Here is a 21,424-nt window from a genome sequence, read left to right as displayed (position 1 = left end):
TTGAAAATTATTCTTGAAATAGACCATTAGTCTAATAAAATGAAAAATAATATTCATAAAAGATTATATTGATTTGTAAAAATTAGACATTTCGTAGAATGATGTATTTATGAAATGTATGCAACATATTTATTATATCTATATTCTATATTTGATGCATAAAATTATCTTGTCATATTTTCAAAGTCAAACCCAAATAGTATTTAAGCTGACAAAAAAAATCAGACTTTGCTTCTGACAAGCCCACTTTCATTTTTTATTATTATATCATGTTATTAACAATATAACGTATTTCACTACAATTTGTTTTAAAAATTACTTAATTTTCCATGGAAGACCAATGTAAATCATTTTTAAGCAATAACCTAGAAACAAAAATCAACCCATATTTAATTGAAGACTATAAATAAGGGTTGTTTACTTATCAACTAAATTTTCTTTTTTTTTTCTGTAGAAGTTTAAGAAGTGTACAAAGAAATAAAATGAAAAACTAAAATTATTACATTGCATCCCGGGCAATGCCAGATAGCTAGTAGTGTATACAAAATGTGTTTCTCGGATAAAAATGATGAATTTCTTAACATTCAGAAAAATAAAATATAACATGATGGAAAATATACAAGCATGTAATTCATGTAAGTGTTATCATTGCACTTTTATTTCTGATCAAAACATATATTTGTTTTGATCAAGAAAAATATTGAACATTTTAATATGCTGAAAAAAAATAAACAGTAAGATGAACAATATTTTGGAATTTACAGTATAGAATTTTTATCATTTATTTGTATATGCCCTGTAGTTATATTTAACATACATTGAGCTTTATAAATAAAAGGAGTGGTATAAAGGATGAAATATAATTATATAAGCATATTTTCCACACACACACACATATATATATATATATATATATAATTTCCCCCAAAACCTCATGCCTATTTTTGGCACTTTTTTACAGCCATAAAATATTTCAATTATAGTCATTTGTTTTCCTAGTTTTGCATATGAATTACAAAATATCTGATATTTCCTCAAAACCTTTGGCCTTGATGGAGGGAAGCCTAAAACTTGCTGCTATAGTTTCAAATGATCTGAAATAACAGCAAGGGGAGACTTGATTCCAAATACTTCTCATATGTTATATCTCCCCTCTTTTGGAAATAGGGTACGATTATGAATATCTCCAGTATCAAATAATCCTTATACACTGTGAAATTTGCTTTATGTATGAAACTAATAATGCTTTATGTATGAAACTAATAAACTAAATTGATTGCAGTAAAATCAATTACTGACAATAAAATGCAATCTGCTAGAACGGAAACATGGTTGTAGGAAATCATAAAGGGAGGAAGTTGTCCTTTCCCTATTCCTTTCATTCATTCCTGCTAGAGCAGAATGAACCGCCATAGTTAGCGATTTATCATGTCCTAATGATAGTGATCTAATTTATAACAGAATGTGTTGATTCCACAAAGATACTACAATGGTGGCACCATGAAGGAATTGTTTGATGTCAGTGTGACAACTTATAGTTTACCAAAAATATAATATCTATAAACTTAATAAACAAAGCTAAATCCTCTGTTTTTGCAATTAGGGACTGTTTATTTATAAAATTTACATATGCAAAAGGAAATTAATCTACAAATTTATACACAAAATAGAATCTATTAAATACTAGCAGGAGACCCGACGTTGCACAGGATTGAATGATGATCAATGAATGTTTCACATTCCCATATCTTTGTCATCAAAATACGTAGAATTGCCAATTTTTCAATCAAATTAATTGATTTCCTGCTTTAGTTGGTGACCTATTGCAGTTCACTGAAGGGAAGCTTCAGATGTCTTCTTGCAGTGACTTAGTCAACAATACATTGTAGTCTACTGTAGACCAATACACTGTAGAGAACCTACTGTTTGTATAAAATTGTTTTCTATATTATGGCTTGAATTAAAGTTTTAAATGAAAAAGTTAATTATCATGTTGCACTTGTGCTTTAAATAAAAACACTTCGAATATACACCTGTCATATCAAAGAACCTACCATTGATTTTTATGTCAGGCCTTTTGACTTGTGTGGTAATAAAACTTCTCAAATGTACTTTTGATGTTAGGCTGTGTAAGGTGTTAACTTTGGTTAAAATCGCCTGTTCCTTCTTTCATCAAATTATTTCAATTATTGATACTTATCAAAGCCATTCCGATACAAAATCCATCTAATTACAATGACAGGCGTGTAAAGCACATTTGTATGAAATTCCATAAAAATCGACCTAGCCATTTTCGAGTCTATAGGAAACAAACTCTCTCTCTCTCTCTCTCTCTCTCTCTCTCTCTCTCTCTCTCTCTCTCTCTCTCTCTCTCTCTCTCTCACACACACACGCACACAACAGTAGAGATTATAAGATATTATGGATCTCAAATACAAAAATCTTTTACCAAAATAGTTGGCATTAATTAACCCAGAAGTGTTGATATTCATTAAAACAGACCAATCAATCTTTTACTTTAATCATAAAGAAAGAAATGGGGGATTTGGAGGGGGGGGGGGGCATAATTGGAGATGCTTCCCTATCCCCACTTCCATTAGGGCAGGTCTCTATTCCAGTATTAGAAAATCACTAACTTTTATTCTTTTCCTTTCCTCTTCTATTTCAGTGGACCTGATCACAATCGACAGAGTACGCTTCATATTTCAACAACATGGCTGCCCCCAGGGAGAAGACCCGCTACTTAACTGCCACGACCTGAATCAAATTTTACGAGATCTTTTCACAGGCTGCAAACATGCCAGACTCGATGACACAACACGCATTCGGTCAATTGACCTTATCCAGAATTTTGTCCTCAATTTATACGACAGGTTAGATGGCGAAATTACCTTTTTGTTTTGTTTGATCCTTGTCAAATGCATGTTAATTAAGAACACTTTAAAATGCATATGGCATGCATAAATAACATAAAATGCTTCACAATAATCGATTTTTGTTATTCAGATTTTTTTTCTGATTGTTATCACCAAATGTCTATATTATAAGACAAATCTTTTGAAAAAATAATTTCAGTTTTTAGCAGGTACAACACTCCTTTTGAATGAAAGTAGGAGGGAAGGACATTTTATATTAAACTAGAAAAATGAAGATTCTTCTAAAAATTGAACAGTAATTTTAATTAGTTTTTTTATTTTCAGTAATGTAAAAATTATGTTCAATCAATATAGTAATTTCAAGGAGCTGATTTTTTTTTTTTTTCAAAAATTAAAAATTTAAGAAGGTAGTAAAGAAAGGGATTATTTTATTTTAAACTTAAAAAACTAAACTTTTACAAAAATACTAAATGTATCTTTTTTTTTTTTTTTTTTTTTGCTTGTTTCTTTTGTTTTTTTGTTTTTTTTAAATAATGATTCTTGTCTAGAATTTCCCCAATATTAAAAAAACGAAAATAAAAAAAATCTGATGTACATACCCAACACAAAACAAAAAATATATCCCAAAAAGTATATAAATTGATCAAATAGTTTTATTTTTAAATAAGAAAATTAAATTTTATGAGTATCAGATGAGTGACCATCTCACCTACCATTTTAAAAACCTCAAAAAACAAGGGAGATCACTCTGCAATTCAAACTTACTAGATTTATTTTCTAATGCCTACGAATTTCCTCTAATTGCTTAAAAATGCTTTTCTTTAATAACTACTTGATCAATTTACATGATTTTTGGAATATGATATTTTTGTTTCACCACAGGTATGTACATTATAGATTTTTCTTTATTTTTTTAATTATTTTTTTAATAAATTGAGAATTCTGGGCAAGAACCAAAACATTTTATCAGGTTGAAGAAATATATGAGTATATATATATGTATATATATATATATATATTAAAATGCATGAATTCTTTTTTTTAGTCAGAATTTGAATGTTTGAATTTTGTGACTCAATACGCATCATTTTTTTGGCATTTTCTGCTTTCTCAATATTAAATATGGTGTGTGTATGTGTTGTAGTGACAGTATTCATGCGACTAACTTGTGGCAATCATACAATGATATATCTATGCTCCTCAAAGCTGATAGAGCCCCTCTCAATAAGCTGAGATCCAGGTTTGACCTCAGTTCAGTAGATGAGACCTTACACTGGAATATAGTTCAGCCACATCCAACACATGGTAGTCCACAAGTGGCCAAGAAGAATAATTAATTTTGATGTCCCAGAGGTTGACTTAGGAAGAGGTGAAGTGATAACATTAGCAGAACCTGATCATAGGTCAACAGGAGTATTGGTAATGGACCAAATCAAGTAGAGAGAAGCCATGTGACTAAGTCGACGATTAAAACATCCAACCCTCAAACTCTGAGAACAAGCAATGAAAGACATGCAGTGATGCTAGAAATTATACGATGCACTTATAATTCTAGCCTCAAGGAGTATAATGGTAGTGCGAGTACACTCAGGCTGTTCCCCATATGCATTACAGCTACCTCACTCATAACTATCTATTGCACTTGTTGCAATATTTTTTATATATGATGGAGTATGACCCCTGAAAGTTAAGAGATTCTATTTATAAACGCTCTTGATAGGAACTGACGAATCAGATTGATTCACATTCTGTTATCAACCAATCAGAAACCAGAATTGCTCCATAAAAATTGAATCTTTTCGCATTCCAGCACATAATTTCTTTGTGTCAACACGAGAAGGATTTTTTGCTCTTTGCTTGCAAAATTATAAAGTCCAGAACCTGTGCAGAACAACGACCCACTGAAAATTCTTCACATCCAGGACTTGTATAGAATAGCTACCCATTGGAAACTCTTCTGAAATTAAACCCGGCTTCCAATTCAAGAGCACTTTTCAATTGCATCAATAAACCCTTTTACATTTGTACGTTGGCCATTCAAGTTATTAAATATCTTTGGTTGCTCGACTGAGCTTCACTCTATGATCCCCCCGACAAACACTCTCCTAGCTATAACCCTCTATCAAAGCTAAACGAAAACTCCATGACAGAAATTTTTTTCCTTAGAACTGCATATCTTTAGAACACAGTATCATGGGAACGTTTCCCAGCTGAGTATAACATGGTCGTTTTCAAGTTTAATGTAAATAAGTTCTTATTATTTAATCAATTGAGATGAGTATTATATATTCATTTATTTATTGCGGACTATTATCCTCATCTTTTAGTTGTTGTTTCACGATGTTTCGCCCAACTATTCCTCTGGCCTTCGTCAGGTGGTAATCACGATGGAATAGGAACTCTGAATCTCCTAACAGCATTCCCAGTAATTACTACCTTCCATAGTTGTTTTTTGTCTCACCATGTTTTGGTCAACTAAGCCTCTGGCCGGCTTTACATAGGATTGAAACCACTATTTTCAGACAATGCTCACCTGGAGCTGTAAAGATTCAACGTCTCTATCCACTGCGCCACAAGCCGAAACATCGTGAAACGACAACTAAAAGATGAGGATAATAGCCCACAATAAATAAATGAATAAATAAGTTCTTGTTGAGATGTCCTCTTATATGATTAAAGCTGACCCAAGTTCCGCGATTACCAATCATTATGGTGCTGTCTCACCATCTACCAAGTCCAATGTAAATAAGTTCTTGTTGAGCCATCCTCTTAAATAATCAGTTTTTACCTAAATTTCATCATCCTGATTATCAGTGTTGTTTCACCTGACACTCATTAACCCTTATCCTTAAATGGTTCCCAGGCCTTGATAAGCGGTGACTCAATAAAAAAAGATAAACATTACAAAAAAAATTTGATCATTAATGATCAAGTGGATATATACAGTCTACTATTATATAAAAGTCAGTTTGTGTAAGAGTTCCTTGCTCATCGGTTCCAAAATAGCTGAGCCTATCTTTTGCAGATTTCACACAATGCTAATTTATGTCTGGCTGTGTTCTTAGATATGTTTTGCAGAGAAATTCATCTGATAAGTATCAAAAATCAAAAAAAAAAAAAAACTATCTTAAAAATAGTCTCTCTTATTTCTCTCTTGTTGATAAAAAAAAGAATAATTTTTACAGGGGACTATTTTACATTACACTGGCCAAGGGAGATAATAAAATCTCAGCAAATCATTTCTTGTACGGCACAATCACGTTGACACACCTGTTCTCGCCAGATCACCGAAGTTAAGCAACATTGAGCCTGGCCAGTACCAGATGGGTGACCATTTGGGAAGGCTAGGCACTGTATGTACCTTCTGGGAAGGTTGGGCGTAGGGTCAGCACCCTCATTCTGTAAAAAGAACTCCTCGCTACTAAAACATGTACAAAAGTTGTAGATGGCCTATGCCCCTCCAGGGATCTCAAGGGCTATGGAAATCATTTCTAAAAAAAAAAAAAAACAGATTTATTATAATCTGGAGATATAGCTTAGTGGTATAACATTTGAATCGAATGACCCCCTGTTCAAGCCCGGGTGTACCTTACCATTTTATTTTAATTTTTTCTTGTTAATGAGTTCAATTTACGATAAAAGAGGTACCATTCAAAATAGCTGCAAATCATTTCTTCGTTGGCATATTTTAAAACTAAACATTAATCAGAAGTGACTTTTCCAGGGCATTCACTGTCAAGCCCAAATATTAGCTGGCATGATATTGTAAAAAAAAAAAAATAAATAAAAAATACAGGTGGAATTTGATGAAAGACATCATTATTATTTTGTTTTTTTTATTTTATTTTAATTAGTCCACCGGGCAAATTATTTCTCGTAATATATAATAAGCAATAGAGAATTGATTCTGTATAGTAACACATACGCAATCTGCATAAATTAAAATATGTTTAAGCATATTGTACGACTGAGTAACGCCAGGCTAGTAGAATCTAAAAATCAACATTTTACACGTGTAATCTTTGGTAACTGATAGTTTCACACTATGATCATCAGTTTATACTGCACTTTTTTTTTTTTACTTATTTGTATATGTGTCAGGATGTATACATTGATAGCTGTCTAAATATTTGTATATATTTATCACTCTTTATTTTTTATTTTTATTTTTTTTACAGACAGCGAAGAGGTGTTGTGCATGCTCTTTCTGTGAAGACAGCATTGGCAGCCTTGTGTGGCGGACAACTTGGAGAGAAATACAAATGTAAGTTTTTTTGGGTTTTTTTTTTTATAAAAACAAATGCATCTTAGAATCCTTCAAAGACAGTGGTGCAAGGGACTAGCTAAGTCAGAAAGTCAGATATGATAAAAAGAACGTGTGAAGGGAAAAACAGAAAGTGAGAAAAATGTAAATCACTTTTTTGATAATACTTGAGACATATTTTAATAATACACATCTGTGTGTGTATATATATATATATATATATATATATATATATATATATATATATATATATATATATATATATATAGAGAGAGAGAGAGAGAAAATAAAAAGGAACAAACCGTATTATGTGTTCATCAACGTTTCGTCTTTATTTCGAGACTTCCTCTGGATGAATGAGATTAAGAAACAAAAAATACCAGTACAAAATATTTGAAAATGTTTCACGTGTAGTGTGACGCAGTTCTATTTCAGAGAAACGGAAAAAGACGTTGGAAATTCAAAAAGGAAGGGTGAGGGCTGGTGCTGTTAAAGAGAAAGATATTTTAGTGACGTTAATGTAATTTTAAAACTATTTTAGTCGTTAATGTAATTTTAAAACTATGAAACGCAGTTAATATTCTTATTTAGTTTTAAAATTACATTAACGACTATATGACGTCACTAAAATATCTTTCTCTTTAACAGCACCATCCCCGTGCACGTGAAATATTTTCAAATATTTTGTACTGGTATTTTCTATATTTAAAAAGTTAGATTTATATATATATATATATATATATATATATAGATTTATATATATATATATATATATATATATATTCAGTTCTTGGTGCCTAAATAAATGATTTTTACATAAATCATTTTACCATTTGCTTTATAAATATACTATCAGGTCCCCGGTGTTGCCTGTCCTTGGAAGACAACATTTGCCACATTATTGCCGAAATACAGCCTAATTTAATATGTAGTGTTTGTGAAGAGGGGACTTCTAGATTTTGGCATATATGTGCAAGCTGCAGAAAAAGGAAGGGCATATGCTAGAAATTTTATATAAATTATAAAAGTCAAGCATTAATTTTTAGATTAAATTACATATTTGTATAATAGAAATATTTTTCTGTGATTTATTTTAATTTAAAGTTTGCTGCCGCTTAAAAAATACCCTATATATATATATATATATATATATATATATATATAAAGAAAGAAAGAAAATCCCCATAACTAATGAATAGATCATTATGAATTTTGGAATATATATTTTCAAAATTACAGTGAGCATTTTATTTTTTTTAAATAAATGTTAACATTTAAGAGGGTGCATATATATATATATATATATATATATATAATTTTTTTTATTTATTTATTTATTTTTAAACTGATCATTATGAATTTACAACCCAGCAAGTAACATGGGGACATTATTTTTTTCTTGTAAACTTCACTATTTAGGGAGTGCCCCACCCTCCAAAAAGCATTTAAAATAAGTTAGATACAAAAAATTTAATAAAAAAAAAAATTGCTCTGCATGAAATGTTCTAGATTCTTCTCCTTTAGAGTTGATTTTTTTGTCTTAAATTTTTTCTTTTTATTCTTGTCCAGAATTCCTCTTATATTGAAAAAGAAAAATAACCAAAAAAAATCTGTATGTGTCTGACAAAATTAAAACATATTCCAAAAATTACATCAATTGATCAAGTAGTTTTAATTTCAAATAAGAAAATCAAATTTTATGAGTATCTGAGAAATGACTGCCTCACCCGCCATTTAGAAAAAAAAAATATCAAAGAACAAGACAGATCATAACCATATCATATGCATTTGAAGTTTCTATTGTTGGTATCGGTTTCCCCGATATTTTTCTAGTCAGAATTATTTTGAGAAAGACATCAGGTATTCACAGGAGGGACTACGTGAAGATCACCAACATCCTAAATGAAATTGATTTTTGTGGAACACACTGGATTCACATTTGGAACACTCAGGTTGTCAGTCTATGTAGTTAACCACTGAACTATCGTCACCTCCCAACAAGGCAAATAACTCAATAATAATTCATATTTACTAGATTCATATCATAGTGCATACAAAATTCCATTATTCATTTTTTTTTATATAAAAATAAAACTATTTGAGCAATTTACGTGATTTTTGGAATATATTTTTGTTTCATCATGGTACATCATACAGATTTTTTTATTTTTGTTTTTTAACCCTTTATGAGCTGATTGAACTAATTCATTCAGTCATAAATAAATGAATATAACGGCATAAAGTGGGAATCGGTTCAAACACGCCTTGTACTCATTAGTTCATCAGTATCTGCCAGATACCTCCAGATTGCATTACATTCAGTATGCTGGCATCTAAAATTAACAAATATTTTTTTAATCATCTGTATCATAATTCAGGTCAAATAGGATTAATATAAAGGCAATCTTGGACAAGAACCGTTTTTTCTTTATAATTATATAAAAAAAATAAGTTTAGCTGAAGAATATAACCATATTTTTTTATTGTTTATTTTCATGCAGACTTTTATGAAGAAATTAGTGATCCGAGCACCTTCATCGACTGCACAGTCTTGTCCAGTTTTCTTGTGGCTTTGATGAGAGTAAGTGGCACATATAGATTTGCTTGGCTTTTCTTAATAACAACCAATTTTTGTCATTTTTATCTTGTTTTTTGATTACCATCAGTAAATCTTCAGATTATATTTTTTTAAATTTCCTAGACAGATGCTATGTAGATCTGACACTAAAAACTTCTATGATGTTGCAGGATGAGATGGAACTCTGGAACTCAATTCTCTTTCTATAGCTAAAACCTGCCTGTCAGACCAACTTGCCTTACATTCTTAACTTCCATGTTAATGTTGTCTTGGCTTCAACACATGATTTTGGTTCACATATATTTAAAAAAAAAAAAAAAAAAAAGCGGAAGTGATAGTTGTAGGTTTAAGCTGCAAGTTGGAAATTGAACTCCTGGCAAACTATTTTCTTAAAAATTTTTTTTTTTTTTTTTACTCTCAGCAAAGTGTGTTGTCTTGTTGATCAGTATAATTCAGGGGAGATAACTTGGATATGATCCAGAGCAGATTACTGTGAATAATTTCTTAGCAGACAACATTAATTATCACTCTCATGTGAATGAAGGTGGAGGAAAAGAACTTGGACATTTTTTTTTCTTGTTACTAATAACTTTTCTTTTTTTCTTTTCTTTTTTTTTTTTTTTTTTTTTTTTTTTAGATTCCTGACATGCTACATGAGGGCAATGCTTATGGTGGACTTAATTCTACTCCTGCTCTAGAGAGTTGTCTTCAGATGGTATGTATCGGTATTTATATTGCACCAACTAGAGTGTGAGACAGCATAATTATTGTTTTGTAAAGTTTGAACTCTTTGAACAATGATATGAAACGCATCTCTAATTTGCTGATGGTGTCTAGAATCTTCCAAATTATTTGAATCGGGTCTAACTTGGATTAGTCTTCCTCCTCAAATTTAGTAAATCTGTCTATCAACAGCATGCTTATCTCCCCTTTTGCCAAGATGGATTCAATCATTTATTTAAACATGCTGAGATTTTTAATTGTTTTTACTTTTAACTGCTGAAGATCTTTACCACTTAGGTTCTGTTATAACTGTTTTCTGGAGAAAACAAAAATTTGTGTTTTATAAGTTTTCTTAGTCTTTATTTAGTATTTTATTGGTCCCCCAATTTATCAGAGAGGGACTTATGTTTTCAGTGGTGTCCGTGCTTCCATGCGTCCATTAGACTGGACTATTGCCAGATAACCATCCATTAGTTTTTCCTGAAATTTTCACACAAATTGTATTTCATTAAATAGATGTGCACAGTAAAAACATTTTTTGCAAAAATTCCTGTTGCGCCTCCAGGGGCTCAAAAAAGGTCAAAAATGCCCCAAAATGGCCAAAAATTACACATTTTGCCCCATAACTTTTGATCCATCTGTTAGATTTTTTTAAAACTTAGCCAAAATGTGGAGCCTATTGTTCTTAATATAAATTCAGTATGGGTGACCCTGGCAAAATTCTGGTTCATATGCCCTGGGACTTTTAGTGCTAAAAACACCTTTTTGCAGCTCCTTTTTCATATCTTTCAACAAAAGCTCGATATGTCTGACTATATAGTGGTTTTACACGGTGGTCAACTCAAATATACATGTGTCAAGGCCTGAAACTGCACCGTTATCCATTTACACTGGGATTCGGCATCCCCAGAGGCTCAAAAGGTCAAAAATGCCCTGAAATGACACTTTTTGCCCGACAGCGTTTGATCCATCCATTAGATTTTCCTGAAACTTGGCCAAAATGTGGAGGCCATTGTTCTTAATCTAAATTCAGTATGGGTGACTCTGTCAAAATTCTGGTTCACATCCCTCGTGGACTTTTAAGACTAAAAAAACATACCTTTTTGAAGCTCTTTTTTCATATTACTCAAGAACTTGATACATATGTCTATATAGTGGTTTTTCCATGGTGCTAAATTTAAATACACATGTCTTAAGGCATGAAACTGCATCGTTTGTCTATTTTCACTGGGATTCAGCATTTCCAGGAGCTCACAAATGCCCCAAAATTACAAAAAATTACACTTTTTACCCCATAACTTTTGCGCCATCCATTAGATTTTTCTGAAACTTGGCGAAAATGTGAAGGCAACGTTAGCCCTTCACACTTCTCACATTCATCATTTCTTCACTATTTTTTGTGGCGTCATCTCACATGCAGCACAAGAGGAGGACCACGCATGCGTGGCTTGTTGTTCTTGCTCTGTGTCATTCCATGATTGCAGGTCATCAGGTGAGGAATTGAAGCATTCTCCATCCAATGTAACATATTCACAAGGAGATTCATGAAAACATTTTCTTTTTTTTTGTTTACAAATGATATTTTGCTTCATTAATATGAAAATATTTCAATTCTAGTTCTGTTTTTTCTTTTTTTATCTTCATTTAATGCCATTTTTGTTTTGATTAGAGTGACTGCAAATATGGAATCTCAGAAGACATGTTCTATGCTTGGCTGTACAAGGAACCACAAACTTTGGTCTGGTTACCAACCTTACACAGAGTAGCAGCAACTGAAACTGGTTAATATTAACTTTTTCTTCATTCTAATTGATTTGTGTACAGTATATCCCGACTATTATATAAAAGGAACTTTGTGTGTATGAGTTTGTTCCCTATGAACTCAAAAATGGCTGAGCCAATTTTTATGACATTTCACACACGGGTACTTTATGGCCTGTTCTAAGATAGATTTTGTATCAGAATGTATTCAATATGTATTGATGATTAAAATAATCCGATGAAAGAAGGAACAGGGGGTTTTGACTAAAGTTAACACCTTACATAGCCTAACATCGCAAATGCATTTGAGAAGTTTTATCATCACATAAGCTGAAAGGCCTGACATTTAAAATCAACAGTAGGTTCTTTGATATGACATAGGCACATTCAAAATGAATCTTTCTGTTTATAGTACAATTACATCATGATACTTGAATTTTTCATTTAAAACTTTAATTCAAGCCATTATACACAAAAAATAATTTTATAAAATCAACAGTAGATTCTCTGTCCTGGTGAACTGCGATGGGTCCCCCAACAATTTGATTGAAAAATTGGTTATTTCACTGATTTCCTTGACAATGAAAGTGTGTGTTTGTGTATTATATGAAATAATGCTGATCATGCAGTGATAATGGTTGAAATTGCCCTAAACTCTAGAGCCAAAACTGAAGAGCCAGTGCTCAAAACAACGAGATATTATAAAAAGGCTGACTGGGAAGCCATCAGAGATCTTATCAGAGATGTCCCATGGGAAAATATTTCTCTTCCTGCTGAACAGTGCGCAAATGAGACCACTGAATGGTTCAAAACTGCAATAGAAGCACATGTTCCCATGCGGAAATTTTATAGTAAGCTCCACTCTCCTCAATGGTTTACTTCGACTTGCGCAACTGCCATTGCTCAAAGGCAGCATGCATATCGCAGACTTAAACGACATAAGTCTAGTTCAAACAGACAGAAGTATATAGAAGCTAGAAATAACGTTAAGAAAGAAATAGCGACAGCTAAGAGAGAATTTACGGAAACCACTAAAAAACGCATCGAAGCACAAAAATTAGGAACTCGTGACTTCTGGAAAATCTACAACAGAGTAGTAAATAATGGACAATCAACAATTCCCCCACTAACAAACAATCACGAGGTTGTTTGCTCAGCAACCGAGAAGGCTAACATGCTTGCCAGTTGGTTTGCCTCAAACTCCATACTGGACCCTCTCAACCACCCCCTACCTGACTTTCCTATGCGGACAGACGCCACGCTAGATGATCTGAAAATCACCCCTGCTCAGGTGCATGCTATCATAAAAAACCTTGGCACTTCAAAGGCATGTGGACCCGATTTCATCCCAGCTGTGCTATTAAAAAAAGTGCTCAGCTGAAGTAGATCCAGTTCTCTCCAAACTATACAACAAATGCCTTAATGAATCTTGCTTTCCGGGATGTTGGAAAACTGCTTCTGTGGTACCAGTATTCAAGAATTCTGGAGAAAGAACGAACCCATTAAATTATCGCCCCATTAGTCTCCTCCTACTTTTTTCCAAAATATTTGAGACCTTAATTAACCATGCTCTAATCCATCATCTTACAGATGCTAAACTTCTGACTGACAAACAATATGGATTTAGACAAGCCCGTTCCACAGCAGACATCCTCACTGTAATCTCTGAATGTATATACCACTCACTGGACAAAGCCGGGGAGGGCAGAGTGGTAGCTCTAGATATATCTAAGGCTTTTGACAGGGTATGGCATGAGGGTCTCCTCAGGAAAATTAAATCATATGATATCACTGGTAAAATACTAAACATAATTAAATCCTTCTTAGATAAGAGAAAAATCCAGGTTGTCCTCGACGGTCGTACATCTAAACAATATGATATAAATCATCCTTGGACCTCTGTTGTTCCTAATATTTATAAATTACCTCCCCAACAAAATTGCCTCTGAGATAGGTATATATGCTGATGACACCACACTCTATAACAGGCATGACAGGAGAACAAATGAACACATCTAAAGAAATGGCAGAAACACTAGAGGATGACCTCCAATCTGTAGTGGAATGGGGACAAAAATGGATGGTCACGTTCAATGCCACCAAGACTAAACTAGTTTCCTTCAATAAATACAAGAAACCTTCTCTACCACTAATAGCAATGGTCAACAACTCTTTATCTGAGAATACATCTTTCAAACTCCTTAGCCTAACGTTCACAGGAAACATGAGTTGGAACAATTACATTGAAAGCATTGCCAGGGCCGCTGCAAATAAGGTAGGCTTTCTCTACTGTGCTAGAAAATTACTAACACCTGAAAGTATCCTGTACCTCTATAAGGCCACCATTCGCCCATGTATGGGGTATTGCTGTCATATTTGGGCTGGTGCATCTGCTACTAGTCTCTCGCTCCTAGACAAGGTTCAAAAGAGAGTTGCCAATCTGATAGGCCCTGAACTGGCATCTAAGCTTCAGCCTCTGCCCCATCGACGAAATGTTGCATCCCTCTGCCTGTTCTACAAATATTTTAATGGAGAATGCTCTGACGAACTGCAAGCACTTGTGCCCCCATGACGTAAACATCCTCGACAAACCCGACAGGAAGCTAAATCTCACCCCCCACACAGTAGAAATCCCTAGATATAAAAGATCTTTCTACTCTAGTAGTTTCTTCCCCAGAACTACTAGACTTTGGAATTCCATTCCGGGTCCCTGCTTCCCCAACTGTACTGACGTGCAGAAGTTCAAGTGTAACGTGAACAGACACCTTGCTGCCCAAATCCCTACATAGTACCCCAGTAGATGTTACCCCTGATAGTAGCCCCCTACACCAAAGTGGTAATGTGCCTTGTTTGGGGTGAAAATGTAATTTAAAAAAAAAAAATAATAAAAAAAAATAAAAAACTTATATATAATTAAATTATTTATATATGTTCATTAATGTTTCATCTTTATTTAAAGACTTTCTTTGGGACGATTGATTTGAAGAAATAAAATACAAATATATTTTCAAATATTTTGTGTATTTGTGTTGTAAAAAAATATTTTTATTCTTTTTCTGAATGACACATAGTTGTTAGGATTTTAAAAAAATCTGCTGCAAATTTGATGTGGAATGTTTGTTTTTTAAAAAAAATTTTATGAATGAACCATAGTTGTTAGAATTCAAAATATTTGTGTTTATGAAATGGAATCAACAATGAAATTGTTTTTTTTTGTTTTTTTTATTTTGCCTAAAAATAAAACTTTCTAGGCTGAAGCAATTTTTACTTTGTTTGGAAAGCAAGATTCTCTACATAGTGTTTACATACTTAATTTTTTATAAATAGTCTAATATGTTTTCATAAATAGAAATGAAATACAAAAAACAAACCATTGCAGTAATATTCAATGTCTTACAAGCTGTTTTGGTTGTTATTTCAATATTAAAAAAATGTTATTTGTCAGACCTCAAAAATGGAAAGGGAATGATTATTATTTAGATTTAAGTTATTGTATTATCTAGACAATATTAAGGTCAGAATTTGATAATTTTGGTAATTTAATCAAAATTCCCTCTAAGAAAGAATCTAATGTTTGGAGTAGGAGGAATAGATTTTAAAAAGTGAGTTAAAATTGAAGCCACCTTCTTTTTGGAAGGTTATTTTGTGAATCATGTAATTTGGAGAAAATATAAATATTCAAATAAGATGCACAATTCCTAGAAACATGCATGAGTTTAGGCTAATTGAATGGTACGACAGATTAACACTTAACTTTGCTTCGTTATAGATTAACAAACACCTAGATCTATATTTTCAATATTTTTCACTGGTTGAAATTTTCATGAGTAAGCATTAAAATTTGATGATCAGAATTAGTTTGATTTTTACAGGGCTTTACATTGTGAGTGAAATAGTCGCATTTGCGAGTGATTTTTTTTTTTTTTTTTTTTTTTTTCCAAGTGTCATCGAAATAATAAAATGTTTATCTTTGGCAATTTTTTTTTTTTAATTTTTTGACAAATAATCTTCCAAAGCTCACTACTGAGTAAAAAATGTCTTTTCAATCTTTTATTTTTTTAATAAAACAAGCAATGTCAAATTATTTAATCAATAAAAGGTTTAATAGAATAATATTCTTTCTTTTTTTTTTTTTTTTTTGTAACAAAGTCTGTTTAAAAAGGCATCTGAAGAATTTTGAATGTTTATACCTTCAAGTCTTTAACATAAAATTCTGTGCATATTTAGAATTACACTTATTTAAAAAAAAAAAATACAAAAAAAATTTTGATATATGTACGTGTCACAGAATGAAGATGTCCTATTCCAAAAATCATGTGTAGTAACTTTTCTCTTTGAGCAGTAATCGAAAATATTTAGTTGTTAAAGGTCAACTAAAGATAAATTTGTCCATAGTCCTATTTTATATATTTTCTTTTATATTAAAACTATTACATATTTATAGTTATTATTGGGAAGGGGGGGTACTAATATTTTCTGATTTAGATAAATATCAATGCATAAATTTTTATATATTTTTTTTAGTTAAACATGATGCAAAATGTAGCATTTGCAAAGACTGGCCAATCATTGGATTCAGGTACGTTCCCCCCCCCTCTTTCTATCTTCATATATATGTATTTATATAACCAAAAGAAGTTTTTAACCCCTAACTCTGAAGCTAATGTTATTTTTTGTATTTTCATCCATTTTTTTTATTTATGGAATATTTTGTCATTCAAAAAAAAAATACACATGATCATAGTTATAAAGAACAAATGTAGTAAAATATTACAAAATCAATTCTATATCTGGTTTTATAAATGCTTTTCAATAAAACTTAACAATTATGTGAAAAGTGTGTCAATTAAAGTTAGCAATTCATATATGATAGATGTTCATGAAAGAGTAAGCATTGCTTACTATCCATACGGCACATGCAATATCATACACAATAACTCACAAACCTCTATTGTCCACTGTATGTCCATGACTTAACCATAACTGCTGCAGAACTACCATTTTAAATTCAAACTTATCTCAAGTTTTTGGATGGCATTCTTGAAGTTTATCTGAAAGTCCAAGTATTTGCCTGACTTTTCATTCTCCGAAACAATCTTTGTGCTGTTGGAACAAAATTATCCAGAAGAGTATCATGCAATTCCAAGAAACTTATTAAAAAGTGTGTGTGTGTATATATATATATATATATATATATATATATATATATATATATATATATATATATATATATATAGAAGTGATCCCCCATTTCAAAAATTCCTTCATATCTTGGAAACTACTTGTTTCCTGGGATTTTTACTATTTTCGTTTTCAGCACCCTAAAAAGCCTTTATTTTGTACAAAAGGAGGTGGATGCTCTTCATTTAAATTCAGATATCATTTTTTACAAGTTTTTTTTTTTTTTTTTTTTTTTTTTTTTAAGTGATCGCAGCCTTAGATATGAAAATTCAAATATTTTGTTGCTAAAAGCAAATGTTAGGACTTAAAATATTTAACTTTACAAGCATATTTCAAAGAGTAACTCATTTTTAAAATTGTATATGCAAGATTTGTTTTGTCTATATTACCTATTCTTTAGGTTTTATGTTTGAATTTTTTTCCATGAACTTTTTTAGTTTTTGATTATTTTTTTTATCATTTTGTAACTTTTTTTTTTTTTTTTTTTTTTTTTTTTTCATAAAATGCAAGAAATTCTTTTGAGGGATTTCCTCCTTCCATTTTCAATTTACTGTTGTTTATGCAGGTATCGCTGTCTAAAGTGCTTCAACTTTGACATGTGTCAGCAGTGCTTCTTCCTGGGGAAGACAAAAGGCAAACACAAACTGAAGCATCCATTGAAAGAATTCTGTGCTGTTGTAAGTAGTTTGGCTTTTCTCGTTTCATTTTGAAATTAAATTTTATTCTACTGAATTTATTTATAAATTTATTATTTACTGTTTATCATGTATTATTATTTATTTATCTTTTTATCTGTTATCTTTTATCTGTTATTAACTTGTATTATTTATAATCTTGTATTATTTATTATCTTTTCAAACTCTCCAGACAAGAAGACTCTTCACAGTTGGTGGTCAGTTTTCAAATAGTCAGTCACCAAATAGACAGTTACTTCCAGCTGAAAGGGCGAAAATAGTCTATTAGTCAAGCGTGACAATGACTTAAGACAAAAGCCTGGATTGGATTTTAGATTTTGAGTTAATATATTTAGAAGTCAGTTAGTTTTACAGGCATTTTCCAGTTACCGACAGCTTGCAGCTCGGATCTAATCAGAACTTTAACAGATCAGATGAACTGAGCAAGCGACCAATGATGGTTTTGACAAACAAGATGTTTAGAAGCTCGTTTTCCACGATGGTATCACACACACATCAATAATACAACTGATCTCCACACAATGTGTTGGAGTTTGTTTTCTTTTGTGAATTTACATTTTATTTTTATATTTGTAAGCCAGTGCTCGCAAACTCTGCAATCACCAATGTGAGAGACTACAGCATAGCCAGAATGAGAAGAAGAATAGAAGAGGGATGAGAATAATAACCTGGCACACAACAGCATTGATGCAGCAGTTCTCAAGAGGGACATACGTGGCTTCACTTAATTCGTCAACAATTTCCCCCCCCCAGTTTCTCCAGAAAGTGAGTGTGAGAGAAGGAAGATGCTAATATAGTGAGGAATGAGAGAGAGGGAGCTTCTTGAGTGTAGAGTCATTCTTATAATAGAAAATGTAGTTGTAGCAAGCAAAGATCCATTTAGAGAAGCTTCTTCAGGTAAAGAATTAATCCAGTCAGGATCAGCAGTAGTTTTCTCATGTCGAGACAGAAAGTTATGAATAAAGAATTCAAAGAGATTCAGTATATTTTATAAAGTGATTCTGGCGTCTGATTGGTTCGTTCTTATCATCCATCATCCAAATCTTTGTGGCCATGGCCTCTCACTATGCCAAAAATATTGATAGAGAGAAAGAGAGTAGTTATAAAAGAAAGATGCTGCACACACTGTTTAAATGTTTTATTTTGTTGTCTATACCCCCTCCACCACAAGTAAAGCCAGGTAACCGTGCTAATAATGTATAATACAAAAAAAATACAAACGTCTGTTTTAGTATTTAAATGATCCAACATTATTTTGTTCAATTGATCATATTAAACTGTTTGCAATTAATATTATTTCAGCAGTAACCCCAAAAACAGTTGATATGTATAGAACAACGGACAACACAATCAAGGTTTCATTCTATATTAATAAACAAGTTTATTTGTTATCTTTGTTAGTGGAAGGGTGTAGAAAGACAAAGAGAGAGAAACAAACGGGTTAGTAGGTTGAAGTGTTTTTGTGTAGAGATAGAATTAATATATTGCCAGCTGGTTGAAGGAGAAAATAGTTCAGTCCACACATGTTTATAGCTAGTAATTGCCGAAACAAAGGAAGCCGGTTAAAAGAAAGGGCAAAGCCTTCAGTGTGTTGACGTGTTGTCATGGTGAATGCGAGTTGTATCGATGAGAGTAGACCTGTAGAATGATAAAGTTTGTGTGGGTACAGCACGTGGAAATAAGAGAGCCATAGCTAGCTTGTAGTATTCACATGTGTGCTTCTGGGCAAAGCAACGAGAAAGAGATTTAAAGGTTTGTGATTTCGCCTTTTATATAGTCAGTCACATGATTGAGAGCTGGCTTGTGATTGGACAAGCCAAGGAGATTTCAAATCTCATCGAAAAGTAGCTCCTGCTTGTGATGTAGCGGGTGTCGGCTGCTACATATGCCAGAGAACAGACTAAACTTAGCTTCAAATTAAGTTATTGTAATTATGCCCTCTCCTCCCTAATATTCACACACATACGCACAGATTTTGGGGTGGAACGTGGAAGGAAATTTGAATGACACAAGAAAATTTGGATGCAAACCATGAACAAGGCTCTTATTGGAATTTTAATATAATGAATCTTGAAGACTCAGATTGCAGGCTGTCAGAAAATGTTAGAAGCTTGACCAAGGAAAATAAGATAACAAAATGGATGATTGTGATGAAGACAAAGAATATTTATTGTTGCTATAAAGAAACAAATGAAACATTTTCATTTTATTTATTTAAAGAATATTTAACTTACAATGGCAATTTTTTTTACGAAAAAGAGAGCAAGTCATTTTTCTTGACATATTTTTATTATTTTAAAATTATTATAAACAGTGAATTATACAGATTGATGTGAAATTGTTCTCAAATCAAATTGTTTTTGCATCAACTAAAAAATAAATATATTGAGTTAGCTAAAAAAAAATGTTTGTCCATTTTTTATTTATATATATACACACACACACACACAATTTGAAGAATAGAAATATAAAATGATCTTTAGTAGGTCAGAAAGATAATATTAAAAAATGAACAAACAAATATGACATTCAGTTTAATGACATGAAGAATGTTTATTTAAGTGATAATTTTTTTTGTTAATGATCAAATGGTTATGCAATGTCTGGTCAAATCAGGATCGGTATATCAGCTCTGATGTTAGCAAGGTTGAATATACCAAAGCAGGTAAACCTCTGATGATCAGTTAATTACATTTGTTAGGCCATATTGAGAGGAGCAACTCTTGAATGAAAAAATACAGACCTTGAGGTGAATGATCTGAAGAAAGTTAAATGAATCAAGAAAACTTGGATCCAAAATTTAATGGAATGGATCTTCAAGATTTAGAGATTGCGGGTTGTCAGAAAATGTCAGACCTCTGATCAAGGAAATGGTGGTGATTCACACAAGTATTTTTCAATATTTTCAGATTTTAAACTTTAAGTTGAAATTGTAAAAATTTGACTCACATTTTTTTCTTTTATTTTATTTATTTTTTTTTTTTTTAAATAAAATAATAATGTTTACTCGAGTTTAATTTTACCTCTTATTCTGTGTTTGCTGACAGGCAAGCACAAAGCAGGACATGAAAGCCTTCTTGGTGACCATGAGGAACAACTTCAGCAAGAAACATCGACACAAACGACGCGTGAAATATTTACCTGTTGACAATTGCAACAACAGCAGTTGCAGCAGTGACACCACGTGAGTTGCATTTGCGTCTTTGTTTTTGTTTTTTTTTTGTTTTTTTTTGTTGTTTTTTCTGTGATACATTCGATAAAGAAGTTCATTTGGTACATTAGATAATCTTGAATCTTTGGTTCATTTCATATTTTTGAATGTTTTTACTCTTATTCACCAAAAACA

At 31.9% G+C, this 21,424-nt stretch overlaps 1 protein-coding gene across 3 annotated transcripts in view; it reads left to right on the top strand.

Annotated features, from left to right (window-relative positions):
* Nucleotides 1-21,424, top strand: part of LOC145296778 (utrophin-like) — a 230,199-nt gene that overhangs the window by 186,689 nt on the left and 22,086 nt on the right. For all 3 annotated transcript variants that reach the window (XM_080142837.1, XM_080142836.1, XM_080142835.1), the window contains 8 exons: nt 2,669-2,873; nt 7,055-7,140; nt 9,642-9,721; nt 10,356-10,433; nt 12,111-12,222; nt 16,727-16,781; nt 17,949-18,060; nt 21,126-21,262. In XM_080142837.1, the coding sequence (XP_079998963.1) occupies nt 2,669-2,873; nt 7,055-7,140; nt 9,642-9,721; nt 10,356-10,433; nt 12,111-12,222; nt 16,727-16,781; nt 17,949-18,060; nt 21,126-21,262 (865 nt within the window). The remainder of the gene's footprint in view (nt 1-2,668; nt 2,874-7,054; nt 7,141-9,641; nt 9,722-10,355; nt 10,434-12,110; nt 12,223-16,726; nt 16,782-17,948; nt 18,061-21,125; nt 21,263-21,424) is intronic.

Source organism: Euprymna scolopes, chromosome 17 (genome assembly GCF_053919585.1).
Source record: "Euprymna scolopes isolate OS-2025 chromosome 17, ASM5391958v1, whole genome shotgun sequence".
NCBI classification, from domain to species: domain Eukaryota; kingdom Metazoa; phylum Mollusca; class Cephalopoda; order Sepiida; family Sepiolidae; genus Euprymna; species Euprymna scolopes.
This window is presented reverse-complemented; position numbering and strand designations above follow the sequence as displayed.